Raw genomic sequence first — 16,880 nt, forward strand, 5'->3', positions numbered from 1 at the left:
GCGTGTAGCCAGGCCAGGCCTGGAGCTCGCCCTCAGCCTCCCACAGGTGTGTGCACGCTTTGATTGCACTGCCCAAACCATTCTTCCAGCGACATCTTTACATGCAAAGAGAGATCAAAAGAGATCTAAGAGGCTGAGCATGATGGCTCAGGCCTGTATTCCCAGAACTTTGGGAGGCCGTGGCAGGAAGATTGCTTGAGCCCAGCAGTTCGAGACCAGCCTAGGGGCAACACAGGGAGACCCGATCTCTAATAGAAATACAAAAACTGGGCGTGGTGGCTCACGCCTGTAATCCTAGCACTTTGGGAGGCTAAGGTGTGCGGATCACCTGAGATCAGGAGTTCAAGACCAACCTGACCAAACATGGAGAAACCCCGTCTCCATTAAAAATACAAAATTAGCCGGGCATGGTGGTACATGCCTGTAATCCCAGCTACTCAGGAGGATGAGGCAGAAGAATCGCTTGAAGCTGGGAGGTGGAGGTTGTGGTGAGCCGAGATGGTGCCATTGCACTCCAGCCTGGGCAACAAGAGCGAAACTCTACTTAAAAAAAAAAAACAATTAGCTGGGTTGGCTGCATGCCTATACTCCCAACAACTCGGGAGACAGAGGTGGGAGGATCATTTGAGGCCAGGAGTTTGAGACCCGCCTGGGCAACATGGGAAGACCCCATCACCACAAAAAATTTAAAAACTTATCCAGGCATGGTGGTGGGCACTTGTGATTTCAGCTACTTGGGAGGCTGAGGTGAGAGGATTGCTTGAGCCTGGAAGGTGGAGGCTGCAGTTAGCTGTGATGGAGCCACTGCACTCCAGCCTGGGCAATGGAGTAAGACCCTGTCTCAAAAAACAAAACAAAAACAAAACAGAAACTCTAAAAGCTGCTCTGGTGGGAAGGAGTTTGGGAGGCCAGAGGCCTCCTTGCATGGCGTTTGAGTACCCCTGCCCTAGTGATGCCCAATGTCCCACCCAGAAACCCTGGGGGGCAAGGCAGCCCTGTGCCTTCACACCCAGGGGGCTGGGCTAGCTGAACAACTCTGAGAGGAGTTTTTGGACACACAAGTGCTCGGCACTTACCGGAGACAGTGACCACGATGTACTGCTGGGGCGCGGGCGACGGGGTGGGCACACCGGCCGGCTGCGAGGGTGCGGGTACAGCTGGGAGCTCCGTCACATACTGCTTCTGGCTGCCCGGTGGCTGTGCCTGGGGCTGGGGGCTCTGCAGCTCAGTGACATACTGGGGCTGAGGGGTGGCAGCAGTGGTGGGCGGCTGAGGGGGCTGGGGCGCCGCTGGGGGTGGTGGTGGTGGCTGGGGCTGGGCTTGCGGAGGGGCCTGTGGCGGCTGGGATGGTGGCGGGGCTGCCTGGAGCTCAGTATACGCCTGCGTTGCCATGCCAACGGTGGGGAAAATGATAATAAATAAGGCTTTTTTTTTTTATTCCTTGGAAAGAAAGGGAGGGGGGAGAGAAAAAAAACAAAACAAAACAAAAGAAGGAAAAACAGGAATTAATCTACAGGCAGAGAAAGCAGAGACAGCACTGGGCTCCCTGGAGATGTGCTTGGGTTCATCACTAACTTAATTAAATCCCCAGGCTGGTGGCCAGAAATATCCAACCTGTCACTGCAGGGGTACCAGCTGTAGACCAGGGCTGGAGCCCCAATCCGCACCCCCACTCACTCCAAGCCATGATGCCCACCTTCCAGTCCCTGGTACCCAGGGACCCCCACATCCATTTCCTCACCCTGCAGAGGAACTCAGGGCCATGTGGTGGCTCTGTACCCTCACCCAGAGATAAATGGTACGGTTCTCACTGGGTCACTCTCAGATGCCAGGGGCTGCCCCCTCCCTTCCCTCCATCTCCTTAGCTGAGGAACCCAAGTGGGCACTTCCTGAAGGCTCCTTATAAGCCAGGCCCAGGGCTGGACACTTTCCCTTCGTTACCTCATATTTTTTTTGGAGGAGTTTCATTCTTATTGCCCAGGCGGAGTGCAATGGTGCAATCTTCACTCACTGCAACCTCTGCCTCCTGCCTCAGCCTCCCTAGTAGCTGGGATTACAGGCACCCGACACCACACCCGGCTAATTTTGTATTTTTACTAGAAACGGGCTTTCTCCATGTTGGTCAGGCTGGTCTCGAATTCCTGACCTCAGGTGATCTGCCCACCGGGGCCTCCCGAAGTGCTGGGATTACAGGCGTGAGCCACTGGGCCCGGCCTTACTTCACCTTTTAAAACTCAAGTCACTGTGGCCGAAAAGCCTTCATCTGCCTTGTGTCAGACCCTCACCCACATGAACCCTACCACTGTCTCTTAACTCATGACATATTACTAACCTCTTCTGGGCCTCAGTTTGCCTATCTGTCACCTGGGAATAAGGAGAATACCCAATTCACCAAATTGCTATAAAGATCCAATGAGATGAGGCTGGGTGCGGTGGCTCACACCTGTAATTCCGGCCAAAAGCCAAGCCAAAGTTTGGGAGGCGGAGGTGGGAGGATCATTGAGGTCAGGAGCTCAAGATCAGTCTGGCCAACATGGTGAAACCCCGTCTCCACTAAAAACACAAAGGTCAGCTGGGCGTGATAGTGCATGCCTGTAATCCCAGCTACTAGGGAGGCTTAGGCAGGAGAATCTCTTGAATCTAGGAGGCAGAGAGTGCAGTGAGCCAAGATTATGCCACTGCACTCCAGCTTGGGCCACATGGCAAGACTCTGCCAATACAAACACACACACACATACACACACACACAGACACACAATTTTTTTTTTTCAGAGACAGGAGTCTCACTATCATGCCCAGGCTGGTCTCGCACTCCTGGGCTCAAGCAATCCTCCTGCCTTAGCCTCCCAAAAAGTGCTGAGATTCTAGGTGTGAGCCACCGTGCCCGGCCTATATCATTGTCAACTTTCCAACAAGCATATCTAGGGTTGGGTTCTGCCTGCTAGGCAGGGAGCAGAGGCTCAAAGAGGTTAAGGTGCTTGCCCCAGCCACAGAGCAGGGAAGCGGTAGGGCTGCGGTTGAACCCTGGGTATTCTGCGCTCCTAACTCATCAATTGATTGCTGGAGAGCAGAGTCAAGGGGAGAGCGGCCTCTGAGGAGCCTGTGCCGGTTCCCTGCGTGCCTGCCATCTGGACTTGGGATTCTCAGCTGACCAGCATTCCCAGTGGGAAGGTGTTTGAGTCCAAAAGGCCCTGTGAGCTTCATGGGGCCACAGTGGCTTTCGGGGCCCTCTGCCTGCGGGCAGTTATGGGTCTTGACACCAGATGTAAGCTCATCAGTGGGACAGTGCCCTTCCGTGGCCAGGGACAACAGGGCTGGGAGCCCGCCCAGACCACACTAAGAACCTGGCAGCTGTGGCTGACTTCGGTACAGGGCCGGCCTTGGCCAGGCACGGTGGCTCACGCTTATAATTCTAGCACTGTGGGAGACTGAGGTGGTTGGATCACCTGAAATCAGGCATTCAAGATCAGCCTGACCAACATGGTAACCCCATCTCTACTAAAAATACAAAAATCAAGCCGGGCACGGTGGCCTGTGATGCCAGCACTTTGGGAGGCCGAGGTGGGTAGATCACCTGAGGTCAGGAGTTTGAGACCAGCCTGGATAACATAGCAAAACCCCAACTCTACTAAAAATACAAAAATTAGCCAGGTGTGGTGGCAGGCGCCTGTAATCCCAGCTACTCGGGAGGCTGAGGCAGGAGAATTGCTTGAACCTGGGAAGCAGAGGCTGCAGCGAGTTGAGATGGTGCCACTGCATTCCAGCCTGAGCAACAAGAGCAAAATTCCATCTCAAAAAAAAAAAAAAAAAAATCAGCTGGGCATGGTGGCATGTGCTTGTAATACCAGCTACTTGGGAGGCTGAGGGTAACACTGTCTCAAAAAAATAAAAATAAAAATAAACGGGCATGGTGGTGCATGCCTGTAATCCCAGCTACCGGGGAGGCGGAGGTTGCAGTGAGCTGAGATTGCACCACTGCACTCCAGCCTCAGTGACAGCACGACACCGTGTCTCAGAGGCAAACAAAACAAAATGAAAGAACAGGGCGGGCGTGGCTAAAGGGCGTGTCCCTCTGGGCTGGGCATGGCCTCCCTCTGGCTCAGCCGCATTGCAGCAGTGAATGGGCAGTGGCTTCGGGGCCCTTGTACTCATGAGCCCCATCCCCAGGCCTGAAGCATTTGAGGGTCGGTGGGACAGAGGCACGAGTGGTCAAGAGGAAAGGCTTCAGCTCCATGCTTTTGTGGCCCCCCTGCCTGGCCCCTGGAGGTACTGGGGTCTGAGAGCCCTGCCTGCAGTCGGCAGTGACTTTGGCCAGTATTACATCCTGGCAGGCAGCTGGACCGGAGCCTCTTCTGCACTAACAGCACCTGTGGGCCATGATGTGCCCAGGTGGCCCTCTAGCTGCAGGGTGACCCTCAAAGGAAAGAGGAGGTAGAAAACAATGGCTGCTGGTTGACCAGGAGCCCCCAGACCCCTCCACTGAGGTCACCTCCCAGCAGCTGTGTGAGGGAGGTGCCATCATGCCCGTTTTACAGCCAAGTTCAGCGAAGCTGAGGGGTAGCCTGCTGAAAGCCTCAAGTAACCGGTGAGGCAGGGATTGAACCTGGATCTCTCTGACCCCCAGATACATTCTTCAGCCCCCAGCGCTATTCAGCATGCCAGGCACGGGGCTCGTTTGCTTTTTTTTTTTTTTTTTCTCAGACGGAGTTTCACTGTGGAGTGCTGGAGTGCAGTGGTGTGATCTCAGCTCACTGCAAACTCCACCCCTTGGGTTCAAGCAATTCTCCTGCCTTAGCCTCCTGAGTAGCTGGAATTACAGCCACCTGCCACCACATGTGGCTAAATTTGTGTTTTTAGTGAAGACAGGTTTTACCATGTTGGCTGGGCTGGTCTCAAACTCCTGATCTCAAGTGATCCGCCCACCTTGGCCTCCCAAAGAGCTGAGATTACAGGCGTGAGCCACGGCGCCCAGCCTTCATTTGCTTCTTAAATCAGTACACAGCATCTTGCCAGTTCTTCCCACAGGGAGACCCAAGCGTCACCTGCAGAGGTTACGCCCCCTGCCCAAGGTCCCAGATAGGGCAACAGAACCTGCAAGGGGAAGGCTGGCCTGAGCAGCCCTGAGGAGGCCGGGCAGTGCCATGACACCCGTCCTTCACACCTCCCTATACCTCCCTCCCCTAGGACCCAGGTTCTGCCCTTTGATGCCAAACTCAAGAGCCATCCGAGTCAGAAGGGGGCAAGGCAGGTGAGAAACAAGCCCTGGACAGGGACGGATGCACCACGATTTGAACTTGGCTACCTCCTAGCTGAGTGACGTTTGGGGAGGCCTCTACAGCTCCATCTGTGAAATGGGAGGCCAGCCAGCGCTACCAGGCGGGGCTGCTGAGGAGTTCAATCTGATCCCGTGGGCAGCGCGTGGCCAGACATCTGGCATGCTATAAGCACACAGGAAATGGCTATGGCTCCCTTCACTGCCCAAGGCCCTTTAACGAAGTTCCAGGAAAGATGAAACTACCTCCTGGCCCTGCCTCCCTTCCAGCGTCCAGAGCTTTGGGCTGCGGAGGATGAAGAAAATAGGAGCGTTTACCTGCCTCTTGGGTGTGCTCTCTCTGCTTGGAGCAGGCTGGGGAGGGACCCCAGGACCTTCCTGGCTGGCAGGGACAGAGCTGGCAGGGCCCTGGGGCCACCCTCTCTACAGGTGAGGTCATTCTGGTGGGAGGGGTGGAGGCAGGAAGGAGAAGCCATTTGGGGCCTTCCCACCCGGCAGGTGGCCAGCCTTAGTGCTCTGTGGCCCAGGGACTCGCAGCAGGGAAACTTGTCACCTCAAGAGGGAAACACTGTTGTCTGCCTCAAATGGGGCCAAGACCATCTTCCTCCAGCCCCTGCCCTCCCCAAACTCCTTCCTCCCGGAGTTAGAGGGGAAGAGGCTCCTCATACCATCAGGTCCAGTTCTGGCCTGGCTCAGGTACTCAACTCACTGTCTCACTGTCGCTGACAAGCCCTCATCTGCCTGGTGTCAGACCCTCACCCACATGGACCCTGATGCTGTCTCTTAACTCATCAGCATATTACCAACCTTCTTCTGGGCCTCAGTTTGCCTGTCACCTGGGGATAAGGAGAACACCCAATTCATCAAATTGCTATAAAGATCCAATGAGATCAGCGGGGTGCAGCAGCTCACACCTGTAATCCCAGCACTTTGGGAGGCCAAGGCAGGTGGATCACCTGAGGTCAGGAGTTCAAGACCAGCCTGGCCAACATGGAGAAACCCCATCTCTACTAAAAACACAAAAATTAACCAGGTGTGGTGGCCTGTAGTCTCAGCTCTTCGGGAAGCTAAGGCAGGAGAATCACTTGAACCCAGGAGGCAGAGGGTGCAGTGAACCGAGATCACACCACTGCACTCCAGCCTGGGTGACAAAGCAAGACTCTGTCTCAGAGCAAAAAAAAAGATCCAGTGAGATCAGCTGAGCACCCAATAAACACTAATAAGTGGCAGGTGTCATTATTCATTCAACCAATATCCAAGCCAGGTGGCGGCAGAGACAGGCTCTTCAAGCTCTTGAGAGGAGACGCCAAGAGGGAATTCAGCCTAAGCTTTCATTGGCATCGTCATGCAGATTCCTGGGCTCCACTGCTCAGTGAGTCGGAAACAGCCCCAGAGTCTGTTTTACTAGTCCCTTAGATGGTTCTGAGGCACCCTAAGAAACGCTGGCCTTGGCTTTCTCAGCACTAAGACAGCTGGCCTCTTGTGGCCCCTCCCACAAAAAAAAGTGCTGCAAAAGCTCCTCACTTACTGACTCTGTCTCCTATGGACACAAAGCCCATGGGCCTCATCCCTTCCAACTCAGGGCCAAGAAGAGGAGGCAATGATTAATTTCTGAAAGCCTTAACTCAAAAGGAGGAGGTAGGAGATCAAGGAACAACTAAACCAACTTCTCTATCGAGGCCTTCTCAGCACTATCATTGTCAATCTTTTTCCTACAATTATTTGGCCACAGAACCCTTTTCTACCATTTAAGGAGACTACATTAAGCAATTACACAGGTTTGCTCCCTAGAGAGAAATAAATCACATATACATACATAGCATGAGGTATTGCCCATATATTTGAGCATGATAACCCTTTACTTACAGAGCTTGGCACACAAAACAAGGTAATTACTGAACAAACTGTTCTTTGGCAGTGAATCTGCCAAGAAAAGCACTAGTGGCTGCACCTGTCTTCAAAGGCAGCAGGTGTTTATGGAGACTGTTGAAATCTATTACTTTAAATGAGGGCTTGGCAAAGTCTGTAAAGGGCCAAGCAGTAAACGTTTTCAGTTTTGTGGGTAGTCTCTGTAGCAGCTGTTCAACTCTGCCATTGTCATGTGAAAGTGGCCACACACCATAGGTAAACAAATGAGCAGGCTCTGTGCCAATAAAACTTTATTTCTAGTCACTGAGATTTGAACTTCATGTAATTTTCACCTATCATGAAATATAATCCTGGTTTTGATATTTCTAATCATTTAATTATGTAAAAATCATTCTTAGCTTACCAGCCAAATAAAAACAGGCAGCAGGCCATAGCTTGTTGACCCCTGTGTTGTTTTTTGTGTTTTGGTGTTTTCTGAGACAGAGTTTCACTCTCGTCTCCCAGGCTGGAGTGCAATGGCATAGTCTCTACTCACTGCAACCTCTGCCTCCTGGATTCAAGTGATTCTCCTGCCTCAGCCTCCTGAGTAGCTGGGATTACAGGTGCCCACCACCACGCCTGGCTAGCTTTTGTATTTTTAGTACGGACGGGGTTTCACCATGTTGGCCAGGCTGGTCTCGAAGCCTGACTTTAGGTGATCCTCCCACCTCCGCCGGGCCTGACCTCTGTTTTGGATGCCACATTCTCTAACCAAATAGTTTACATCCTCAGCAAGGCCCTCCCAAGGACGTAGAAAGAAAACTCATGTTCCTCATCTATAGAATGGCTTCAGTAATGAACTTGCAGAAGAACAGTACAATTAAATGGGATGATACGTGTTTCTCTTATCTTCTGTATCTAGTTCGTTTATACAATTTGTCAATTACTCCTTCAAAATATATCCTAGAGGCTGGGTGTGGTGGCGCATGCCTGTAATCCCAGCACTTTGGGAGGCCGAGGCGGGCAGATCATTTGAGGTCAGGAGTTTGAGGCCAGCTTGGCCAACATGGTGAAATCTGGTCTCTACTAAAAATACAAAAACTAGCCGGGACATGGTGGTGTGTGCCTGTAATCCCAGCTATTCAGGAGGCTTAGGCAGGAGGATTGCTCGAGTCTGGGGTGACGGAGGTTGCAGTGAGCTGAGAATGTGCCACTCTGTGCACACACACGCACACACATATATATATATATCTCCTAATGACTGGGTGCGGTTCTCACACCTATAATCCCAGCACTTTAGGAAGCCAAGAATGGAGAATTACTTGAACTCAGGAGTTCAAGACCAGCCTAAGCAAAAAAGCGATGCCTTGTCTCTATAAAAAATTGAAAAAAAAAACAGCCAGGTACCTGTAGTCCCAGCTGCTCAAGAGGCTGGGGTGGGGGGATCGCTTGAGCCCAGAGTTCCAGGCTGCAGTGAGCTATGATCACACCACCACACTCCAGTCTGGGTGACAAATGAGAACCTGTCTCTTTAAAACATATGCCGGCCAGGCATGGTGGCTCACACTTATAATCTCGGCACTTTGAGACGCCAGGACGGGAGAACTGCTTGAGCCCAGAAATTTGAGACCAGTTTTACCACCATAGCCGAGACTCCAACTCTACAAAAAAAATTTTAAAACTTAGCTGGGTGTGGTGGCGTGTGCCTGTGATCCCAGCTATCAGGAGGCTGAGGAGAATCGCTTGAACCCAGAAGGCAGAGGTTGCAATGAGCCTCTCTGCAAAAAAAAAAAAAAAGAGAAAGAAAGCTGCAGACCCTCTCCTGCCTTACAGCCTCTTCCTCCTGCCTGTCACACTGTCCCCACTGCCGCCTTCATGGCTGGCTTCTCCTCCTTATTCAGGACTCAGTTCATAGGCACTTTCTTGGGTCTCAAGGTACCCTCAAGCACAAACTACCATTTTATTTGCTTCCTGACACTGTGTTTCCTGTTGGGTTTATTTTCTTTCTTTTTTGTTTTTTAGAGACAGGGTCTCACTCTGTTGCCCAGGCTAGACTGCAGTGGCACCATCACAGCTCACTGTAACCTTGAATTCCTGGGCTCAAGTGACCCTCCGGCCTCAGCCTCCTGAGTAGATGGGACCGCAGGCCTGTGCCACGACACCTGGCTAATTTTTAAATCTTTTTTAGAGATGGGGTCTCGCTATGTTGCCCAGGCTGGTCTCAAAGTCCTGAGCTTAAGTGATCCTCCTGTCTCGGACTCCCAAAATGCTGGGATTACAGGCATGAGACACTGCGTCTGGCTGGGTTTATTTTCTTCATCCTAGTTACTCTTCCCTCTGTGACCGGAAAGGTAAGCTCCCCAAGGGCAGCAGCCTAGTGGGCCTTGCCCCTCACTCTGTCCCAGCTCTTAGAAAACTGACAGGCAAGGCGGGGTGCGGTGACTCACGCCGTTAATCCCAATAGTTTAGGAGGCCGAGACAGGCAGATCACCTGAAGTCAGAAGTTCAAGTCCAGCCAACATGGTGAAACCCTGTCTCTACTAAATATACAAAAACTAGCTGGCTATGGTGGTGGATGCCTGTAATCCTAGCTACTCAGGAGGCTGAGGCAGGAGAATCTCTTGAACCCAAGAGGCAGAGGCTGCAGTACGCCAAATCATGCCACTGCACTCTGTGGTGGGCATCTGTATCCCAGCTACTCTGGAGGCTGAGGCAGGAGAATTGCTTGAACCTGGGAAGTGGAGGTTGCAGTGAGCCAAGATCCTGCCACTGTACTCCAGCCTGGGTGACAAGAGTGAGACTCTGACTCAAAAAAAAAAAAAAAAAAAAAAATAGCCGGGCATGGTGGCAGGCATCTGTAATCCCAGCTACTCGGGAGGCTGGGGCAGAAGAACTGCTTGAACCCAGAAGGTAGAGGTTGCAGTGAGCTCAGATCATGCCACTGCACTCCAGCATGGGCAACAGAGCAGGACTCTGTCTCAGAAAAAAAAAAAAAAAAAAAAAGAAAGGAAACTGACAGGTACACAGTGGCGCCTGAAGCACCAGAACACACTGCTAGTGAGCATCAAAGGCCGGTTCCAACCTATGAACTGCTGAGACTTTTCTCCTGCCAGCAGCCAGCTTGTGCTACAGAGGCAGGAAATGCCTTCTGGTCCAGAATGGGCCTGGGGAGCACACGGAAGAAAGTCTCTATGGCCTAGGAAGACCACATCCTGTGCAGCTGCTAATGAAGGCAGCATCTCTGGGAGGCACAGCCTGGCCATCCCCTTACCCTAGATGCTCCGGTACATGACAGAAGAGAAGGGTGAAAATCTCAGCTCCAGAGATGCCCTTCCCAGCTTCCCACCACATCCACATCCCTGCTCACCCAGCTGCCTTTTTTCTTTTTTTTTTGAGACGAAGTCTTGCTCTGTCTCCCCTGCTGGAGTGCAGTGGCGCGATCTCGGCTCACTGCAACCTCCACCTCCCGGGTTCAAAAGATTCTCCTGCCTCAGCCTCCCAAGTAGCTGGGACTACGTCATGTGCTACCGTCCCTGGCTAATTTTTGTATTTTTAGGAGAGATGGGGTTTCACTGTGTTGGTCAGGCTGATCTCGAACCCTTGACTTCAAGTGATCCACCAGCCTTGGCCTCCCAAAGTGCCAGGAGAGTGTGCACCCAAAGTTAGCCACGGGTGCAAAGCCAGGAGTTTTCTTTCTGGTGACTCTCCTAAAGCCGGAGAAAGGCCATTCAGCAGCAAGGGGAGTGACTTTCCCACTACAAACTGGATTCCTGGTATCCAGCTTCCTGGATCCCTGTTACCAACCCACACGGCCCAGCAAGTGAGAAGGAAGTCAACCTTTAAAGCCACCAGGGCTCTCACTGCATTCAAGATGATAAAAACAAAAGCCAACAGTGTATTTCCGAGTGCTGAGCATCAAGCAGCAATCACAACAGCTTAGGCCAACGTAACTATGCTAGCAATTACTTTGTATTTAGTTTGTTTCAGCAATTCCTATGTATTTGATGTTCAACAGGTATTGTTTTCTGGGATCCATAGCACAAAAACATGAGATTGAAATGGCTCCCAAGGATTACCGCCCCTAGATGAAAGGAGGGGAAACTGAGGCCCAGAGAAGTTAAGTTACTCGCTAAGAGCACACAGCTAGAAAAGCTGACTGTTTCAAGGACAAGCAAACCGACCCAGTGTTCTCTTTCGAGTCAAATGACTCCTCTGGGCTCAGGTCCTTTACCTGTAAATGCAACTGGTGGGTAAGGGAGGCTGAGGCAAGCAGCAAGACCAGATAATTGGTAACATCACTTTCTGCTCAGTTAGCTTTTTTTTTTCTTTGAGGCAGAGTCTCACTCTGTTGCCCAGGCTGGAGTACAATAGCACAATCTCAGCTCACTACAATCTCTGCCTCCCAGACTCAAGCAACTTTTGTGCCTCAGCCTCCCAAGTAGCTGGGATTACAGGCACACATCACCATGCTTGGCTTAGCTGGTCTCCAACTCCTGACCTCAGGTGATCCGCCTGCCTCAGCCTCCCAAAGTGCTGAGATTACAGGCATGAACCACCATGCCTGGCCTGCTCAGTTAGCCTTTCTAAGAAGCACTGGCCGGGTCCCAGCACTTTCGGAGGCCGAGACGGGCAGATCACAAGGTCAAGAGATGGAGACCATTTTAGCCAACATGGTGAAACCCCATCGCTACTAAAAATACAAAAATTAACTGGGCGTGGTGGTGGCCGCCTGTAATCCCGGCTCCTCAGGAGGCTGAGGCAGGAGAATCACTTGAACCTGGGAGGTGAAGGTTGCAGTGAGCCCAGATCACGCCACTGTACTCCAGTCTGGCAACAGTGCATGATTCCATCTCAAAAAAAAGTGCTGATGATCCTTCTAGCAACTTGGCATGTCTAGATTTTTTGTTTGTTTTACTGAAAAATTAATCTCTACCTGTCCTAACTTTCAAGGAGCCTTGCCTCTTCTAAAAAGCCTTGCCCTTTTTTCTCCAAGAAGCACCTGGAAAAGTGAGAACCCGCCCCCATCCCCAGCCTCATCTCAAACTCTTGGGGAAAAGCCTGAAATAATCCTTTTCCATGGAATTTATTGACTGATTTAAAAGGAAATGGCTGTAGTTTGCACAGCGACACTAAGCTCAAAAAGCAAGACGGAGAATATGCCAAGTAAACTTGGCCTGGCTGGCTACTTAAAAAAAAAATTCTTCCCTGAGCTGGCAAGACCTTATCACCCTAAAAAGCAGTGGCAAAGATTCTCCTCTCACAAATATGGATAGCTTCCCCTTCCCTCTGACCGCTGCTGCCCACGTGGCCCCAGCGGCTGGGACCTTGTCAGTGACATGTGACTCGGTTGACACTCATTTGACACAAAAACATGTGTCTGGCCAAGAGAAGCAGCTTAAAAAAAATCTAACAAACTTCCTCAGGCGCTATTTTGCTCCCCCTTTCCCAGTAAGGGAGACCTTGATGGGCAGGACCCAGAAACAAGCCATTGCCAAGAACAAGCCCCCGCAACCCCAAACCAGGGAACATCAGGTCTCAAACAGCAGCCCAGAAAGAAGCGCTCAGGTTTCTGTTCCTCTAAAGCAGTCCCTCATGATCACTCCTCCCTGCCATGGACTTTGATTTCTGCAAACCAAATCCTCCAAGCTAAATCCAAGTCAACTCCTAGCTCCTCCATGAGCCTGAAACTCTGCTTCCCCTCGTTTCCTCCCAGAGAGAAGGTGGCAGGTTTAGGAGTGGGCTGCAGTGCTGAAATCAGGACTAGCTGACATTTTATCAAACCACATTCAGAAATAGTAGATAGCAGGAAAAGGTTCAAAGATACGTCCTGGGTGAAATTCCTGAAAGGAATAAGGAGTCCCTATACTCCAGAAAAAGAGTCATGTCAATGATTCTCCCCATTATAAAGGATGGAAAACTGAGGCCTCAGATGGACAGGCACTTGTCCAAACTCTGAGTCCTAGGCACAAGTGCAAGGCTCTTAAGGAAGAAGGGAGTCGCTCAAGGATGTGGAAGGAGGCCGGGGTGGTGGCTGCCCCACCCGGTTCCGGAGGTGGAGGTCGGGGAGACCCAGCCGACCCCGCCCACACCTTCCCTCTTGGCTCCGCCCACCTACCTTGGACCCGCCTCGTCCCTCCCTCACTCCTATTGGCCCAGCCTCCCCAGGCCCGCCCCTTCGCGCCTCCCGACATATAAAAGCCCCCCGCCCCGGCCTGCCGACCTCCACTCGCCGCCGGCCTTAGAGCGCCCGCCCCTCGCGGGGGCCGGGCTGCGGGGACGGGAGCGGGTGGTGTCGTTCCAGCCGGGCCCCGGCCCCCTCCCCCACGGTCCAGACAGTCGGCGCCGCCATTTTGACCACCCGCCCCTTCCCCCCGAACTGTGATTACAGAGACATCCGCTGCCCCGTCCCTGCCGCCCACCCCTGCCCAGCCAGCCACCCCTGGGCCGCCCCGGTTACCTCCGCTTCTCCCTACCTCTGTCTGCGGAAAGGCTTTTCGGAGGTCTCGGAGTCGATGTTGGGAAGGGGACGGGACGTGCTGGGGGGTCCCCGGGCCGGGCCGGGGGGGTGGGGGTGGGGGTCGGCCAGGCGGTTGTTGTTGTTGACTCGCGTTGCCGGGTTGCTTGGTCGCCACGACTACCGTGGCTATGGCGCCTCCGTTTCCCTCACCGGGGCAACTGTTGCTACCCACCCTACTTACGTCACGTTTCGGGGGCGGGGCCCCGGGTGATTGGCGGCGCCGGGAGAAGTGATTGGACGGCGCCAACCCTTGCCGCTAAACTATTGGTCGCGAGGCACGCTTTTCAACACCCTCTCGACTTCCTGGCGATCTGATTCATTGATATAAATGTCCATCAAAAGAAACTGAACCCTCAAAGGCAGCGGGGCCCGTCACTCCCGCAGGGAAGCAGCTGGCTAAGACTAAAGGGGTGGGACTTGTGAGGACGGGATTGGTTTGCCGCTCAGAAAACCGGCCTCCTGGTTCGACTAAAGGGACGTCAATATACCAAAGGTTTTCCGCGGTCTCTGGCAGGAGGCTGTGCGCATGCTCGGCACGCAAGGCCGATTGGGAGTTGTAGTCCGCTCTACGTATACTTTATATGTCTTACCAAATTAAAAAGGCGACAAAGGAAAGCTCCCCTCCAGACTTCTCTCTGTCGGTGGGCCAGTTTCTGGCCTCTCGCGCTGACGTCAGGGGAGGAATGAGGTGACGCAGCGCAGCCCCTCTGTGACGTCAGCGGCGAAGGCCGGGCTTGGGGTTCGATGACGTCACTGGGCGTTCTTCCTTCCCCCCGCCCCAACCAAACACGCACCCCGCCCTTACTGCCCATGGTCAGGCCTGGGTTGGGTGGACGCGGGAGGCTGGGGTGGGGTTTGATTCCAGCTCCCACCCCCTGGAGCGACATCCTCCTCCGCCCAGACCGGCCAGACGTCGCGGCCACCGCGCCCTTTCCCGCCTCCCGCTTCCCTCCAACCGGAAAAGGTCACCGCTGCCAGGGTGACCGCCGCTATCTCTGCCCCGCAGGCAGTGCGCCCGCCCTGGGAAAGGTCTCTGCAAGGCGGGGGACTTCATTAGCGGCTTCAAATGCGGTAGATAAGTAAAGGTCAGCGCCCAGCGCAGCTCAGGGAGCTCCGTGTGCCCAGGAGAGCTCCCCACAGCCCCCGCCACCATTCTCCCACACATACGCTCCTCCTTGCCTCAGTTTCCCCAAGGGATTGTCCCGGTGCTGCAGGAGGAGAAGAGACAGAAACAGGGTCGGCACTAGGGTGAGCATCTTGGGCGCAAAAACTCAGTCATCAAGATAAATAATAATCTAATTCAGTATTTGTTAAACATCCAAATTAATGGGAAAAAATAAATCTATGATGAACAAAACATCACAATTTTAAATAAAGACAGGACCCGCGAACACATGCATTAAGGTCAGATGCGTCATGCAAGCTCAGGGTTAGATCTTGAGTTTTAAAAAATGTTTCTTTTTAATATTTTGGTCTTTTTAGTTTTTATATTTTTAGGTTTTAACTTTTTAAATATCAATTATCTTATGACCGAGCTCTTTGGCCTTCTCTTAAATTTTGCAATCTCATCCCAGGAAGGCCTAGAACAAGAAGGGGAAAAGAAAATGAAGTCTAATGCCAGCCTTGCTGTGTGGCATTCAGAAAGTGACTCCACCTCTCTGAGTTTATTTCCTAGTTCAATCAACATATTTCCTCAGTGCAAGGCCCTGGGCTATAAAAGTGAAGAAAGGTGACTTCATTTATGGTGGCTTACACTTGTAATCCCAACACTTTGGGAGGCCAAACTAGGAGGATTGTTTGAGCCAATGAGTTCAAGACCACTCTTGGCAACATACCAAGACACCTGTCTCTACAAAAATTAGCTGGGCCTGGGCATGGTGGTGCACACCTGTAATCCCAGCCACTCCAGAGGCTGAGGTGGGAGGATCGATTGAACCTAGGAGGTGGAGGTTGCTGTGAGCACAGATTGGCCACTGCACTCCAGCCTGGTTGACAGAGTGAGACTCTGCCTCTAAAAAAACAGACAGGCCGGGCGTGGTGGCTCACGCCTGTAATCCAAGCACTTTGGAGGCCAAGGCAGGCAGATCACCTGAGGTCAGGAGTTCAAGACCAGCCTGACCAACATGGTGAAACCCTGTCTTTTTTTTTTTTTTTTTTTTGAGACGGAGTTTCACTCATGTTACCCAGGCTGGAGTGCAATGGCGCGATCTCGGCTCACCGCAACCTCCGCCTCCTGGGTTCAGGCAATTCTCCTGCCTCAGCCTGAGTAGCTGGGATTACAGGCACGGACCACCATGCCCAGCTAATTTTTTGTATTTTTGGTAGAGACGGGGTTTCACCGTGTTGACCAGGATGGTCTCGATCTCTTGACCTCGTGATCGGCACCCGCCTCAGCCTCCCAAAATGCTGGGATTATAGGCGTGAGCCACCGCACCCGGCCCACCCATCTCTTTTCATGGGACTTTCCACTGCCCCGGCTGTGACCCTGGATGAGAGAAGAGAAACAGCAGCAGCTCCAGGTGGCCTGGAAATACCAGCTGAGCCCCAGCCCTGAGAAGTACCTCGAAGAATTAATGAGGCTTGCAGGCAGGCAGTGCCCGAGACTGAATCCCAGGTGGCAGTACAAGTCACAGCAGAGTCCCAGGACCAGCCACGGGGTCTTCATTTTTGGGTGGAAACCTAGAAGCCCTTTCTCCACCTCCTACCCATTTCTCCAATGCCCAGAAGTGGCTGGATCAAGCACGGAGACCATGTCGTCCATTAAAAATATTCAGCTGGGCACAACAGCTCACACCTGTAATCCCAGCACTTTGGGCGTGATGGCACACACCTATAATCCCAGCTATTCCAGAGGCTGAGGCAGGAGAATGGCTTGAACCTGGGAGGCGGAGGTTGCAGTGAGCCAAGATCAAGCCACTGAACTCTAGCCTGGGCAACAGATCAAAACTCTTTCTTAAAATAAATAAATAATCATTATAAGACTTTGTGGCTGGAAATGCAGGGTGGAGGCTGAAATGTTCTATATTTTTCTCTGGTGCACGTTGTACAGTATATAGTTGGTCCTCCCTGTATCCACAGGTTGCACATTGGAGGATTCAACCAACTGCAAATCAAACACTGAAATAGGTCTGCTCTGGTAATGGTATAAAAATAAGCACATAGGCTGGGCGTGGTGGCTCAAGCCTGTAATCCCAGCACTTTGGGAGGCTGAGGTGGGCGGATCACCTGGGGTCATGAGTTCGA

The 16,880-nt window shown here is 52.5% G+C and overlaps 1 protein-coding gene across 6 annotated transcripts in view; it reads right to left on the minus strand.

Moving 5' to 3' along the window:
- The window catches only part of RFX1 (regulatory factor X1), a 47,608-nt gene extending 33,216 nt beyond the window's left edge, over positions 1-14,392 (minus strand). For 3 of the 6 annotated variants that reach the window (XM_032265863.1, XM_032265864.1, XM_032265861.1), the window contains exons 1-2: positions 13,578-14,392; positions 1,077-1,440 (exon numbers count right to left, since the gene is read on the minus strand). In XM_032265863.1, the coding sequence (XP_032121754.1) occupies positions 1,077-1,392 (316 nt within the window). In that variant the 5' untranslated portion in view covers positions 1,393-1,440; positions 13,578-14,392. The remainder of the gene's footprint in view (positions 1-1,076; positions 1,441-13,577) is intronic. The other 3 variants (XM_032265868.1, XM_032265867.1, XM_032265866.1) reach the window with 3 other exon arrangements.
- Positions 14,393-16,880: the final 2,488 nt, after the last annotated feature.

The sequence above is a fragment of the Sapajus apella genome, unplaced genomic scaffold (assembly GCF_009761245.1).
Source record: "Sapajus apella isolate SASKATOON/1434 unplaced genomic scaffold, GSC_monkey_1.0 scaffold152, whole genome shotgun sequence".
NCBI classification, from domain to species: domain Eukaryota; kingdom Metazoa; phylum Chordata; class Mammalia; order Primates; family Cebidae; genus Sapajus; species Sapajus apella.